The sequence below is a fragment of the Diachasmimorpha longicaudata genome, chromosome 9, assembly GCF_034640455.1.
Source record: "Diachasmimorpha longicaudata isolate KC_UGA_2023 chromosome 9, iyDiaLong2, whole genome shotgun sequence".
NCBI lineage: Eukaryota > Metazoa > Arthropoda > Insecta > Hymenoptera > Braconidae > Diachasmimorpha > Diachasmimorpha longicaudata.
The window spans coordinates 3,745,579-3,748,240 of record NC_087233.1 but is presented as its reverse complement, the minus strand read 5'-3'; the positions used below and the strand labels follow the sequence as shown (position 1 = coordinate 3,748,240).

The following is a 2,662-nucleotide window of genomic DNA, read 5'->3' as shown; positions in this document are numbered from 1 at the left end:
AGTCCTCAGCTCTGAATTATTTTCACCCCAGAATAAATTCAATTGTGCATTACGGTGAAGAGGTACAGGTCTTATCTCCAGGTACTGTCTCAATACACCGGGGATCATGGGCCAAGGCTCTTGCATTTCCATCAGAGTCGTACATTTCCCACGGAGTTAATAGGAGTGTGCAGATAATACACGTTCGACATTTGTCGAGGAATATATCGATTGCGAATCACTGTGCAATTTTCAATGGTTAATCTCATTAACATATTACCCATGTACACGAAAAAATTATTCCATTAATTTACCGATCACCGATTCCTGGGAATTGTCCGGGTGGCTGAGGGGGGACATGAAGGGTGTCTAGGTGATGATGATGATGACGCGCGACGACTGGGGTTGCGTTGTATATTCTATATAAAGCCGAAATAGATAGATGTACTTTCCCGGGTTATGTAAAAGCCTAGAGTCTGGAGCGGTTGGCGCAGGTATAAAGGTCGGCTGTACCCTCGACGGCCTAAGAGTTGCTCGCGAACTTCACTCCGACAACCATCGCAGTGATATTTTATATGGGCCAGCTGTGTTGCACTTTCTCGAGGCATTAACATTAAAAAAATATATATTTATCGTGTATCAGTGGAACAAGCGGCCACCAGTTGCAGCTCAATTCGGCATCACGATGAGGACAATAGTAAGTAGAGGAGATGAGTCAGGTCTGATTGTGAATCTGTTTTTTATGAATAGCTGGGAATCTTGGGGAGATGGGAGAATATTTGTTACGACCTTTTTTGTGGAGGGGATTGAGTACTACAATAAAGGGTATGATAAACATTTTTTTATCTCCGTTAGATTCGGAGATATGATTCAACAACAAATGGGAGATGAGCCAACTAATCTCGTTTTACCACTTCGCTACTGAAATTTTGTACTGACAGTTCTTTTAGGAATATCTCGGAATCTAGGGGAGATGGAAGGATTCTTGTTATGACCTTTTTTGTAGAGCGAATCGAGTACTACAATAAAGGTTATATCGAACATTTCGCCATCTCCTTTAGATTCGGAGATATCCCCGAAAAACTTGACTCAGGCATGAGTCAACTTACCTTGTTTTATCACTTCGCTGCTGAAATTTTATATCACCAGTTTTTTATGAATATCTCGTTATCTAGGGCAGATAGCAGAATTGTTATTATAACCTTTTTTGTGCAGCAAATCAAAGGCTACAACAAACATTTCAACAAAAATTTTGCAATCTCCCTTAGATTCCGAGATATTACTCAAAAACTAGTCTATAAAAAAGTCATCCTACCTCGCTCTACCTCTTCCCCCTGAATTGATATCCAAGGTCTGCCGGTAAACAAGGTCTCCTTGCTGATAAAGCTAATCATTACCATTACAGATTATTGCGGTGGCTGTCGTGGGGATCGTCAGTGGCCAGGATCTTTATTTTCGCGAACCCGAAAAATTGAAAAGCGAGTCGAAGAATTTCGGCGACACACTCGGTACTTATGCAGTCGCTTATGAGACCGAGGGTGGAATTTTGCAGCAGGAAATTGGATCGCGAAAATACGCTGGCACCCCTGATGAGGCACAACTGATCCAGGGATCAGTTCAGTACAATGCCCCCGATGGAACCCCAATTTCCCTAAGTTGGACCGCTGACGAATATGGAACGCAAGTGTCCGGTTCCCATTTGCCAACTTCACCCCCTATTCCACCGGCGATTCAGAGAGCACTCGATTGGATTAGCAAACAGCCAACCACTGAGGAACCTGATTATGATAATGGAGAAGGACGTCCAGCTCAGGTCAAAGCGAGTGCACCCAAAGCGATAGCTTCCAAGGATCCCAAGTTCAGAAGTCAAAAGAAGTTCTAATTTATTTTTCCATTTTTTATATTTTTGTAATTTAATAAATGTGCGCTGGAGTTATGTATTGGACTTTATTTTATTTCTCATTCCTTCCTGCGGATTAGACTATAATTATTTCATTGATTATCATTTTTTAAACATTTTTTTAATTGATGAAAACACTGTAAAAGACAAAAAAGTCGTTGAGAGGAACAAAGAGTAATAAATTAATTAGATTAATTGATTACTAAATCAATTTTAATTAGTCGTTTGGGATATTTTGTGTCATTTCCGGTCGTGTTTTTATAATTAGATTAATATCGCTCAATTAATTCCTATTGTTAATATTTTTATTTTCAGTTAAAGAAAGAAAAATGGAAAATACAAAAGAGGGGAAGAGAAAAAAATTGTTTTCTAAGGTAATTAAGTCAAAATAAAATAATTATTCAATGTCTTCAGACAGTTCTGTCATTAATCCATTTATTTAAATAATAAAAAACTCCCTGGGGTCATTTTTATCGTAATAAATAATTGTTATTATCATCCTCATTCTCTCCCAGTCAATCGACAGAACTCTTTGCAAAATATCTAGACTCCGCATTGAAATTCCCATTAATAATACTTTATAGCATTTTATCCTCCGCCTTTTGCGCAAGACTGCGATACGCACAATGCGCAAAATAATAATGGATGCCAAAATAAAAAAAAATTGCGCAAACAATGCGTGAGCCTCCGAGATCTATGAATATGCAGAGTGCAATCGCCCACGATAATTTTTGATGAATGATAAATTTTTAGGCGTCAACTATTGTCATTCACCCACAGTGT

General features: G+C 38.8%; 1 protein-coding gene across 1 annotated transcript; it reads left to right on the top strand.

The window, feature by feature from the left end:
• Positions 1–406: 406 nt before the first annotated feature.
• LOC135166295 (pupal cuticle protein-like) lies at positions 407–1,915 on the top strand. The gene is made up of 2 exons (XM_064128419.1): positions 407–676; positions 1,385–1,915. Exons 1-2 carry the CDS (start codon positions 422–424, stop codon positions 1,859–1,861), a joined length of 732 nt encoding a protein of 243 aa, XP_063984489.1. The 5' UTR covers positions 407–421; the 3' UTR covers positions 1,862–1,915.
• The last annotated feature ends 747 nt before the right edge of the window (positions 1,916–2,662 follow it).

Excerpts from the sequence above, each read along its gene's own strand:
- LOC135166295 (XM_064128419.1), top strand. The coding sequence starts at position 422 with ATGTACTTTCCCGGGTTATGTAAAAGCCTAGAGTCTGGAGCGGTTGGC. Across the intron at positions 677-1,384 it reads GCATCACGATGAGGACAATA|ATTATTGCGGTGGCTGTCGT; the intron begins GTAAGTAGAGGA and ends TTACCATTACAG.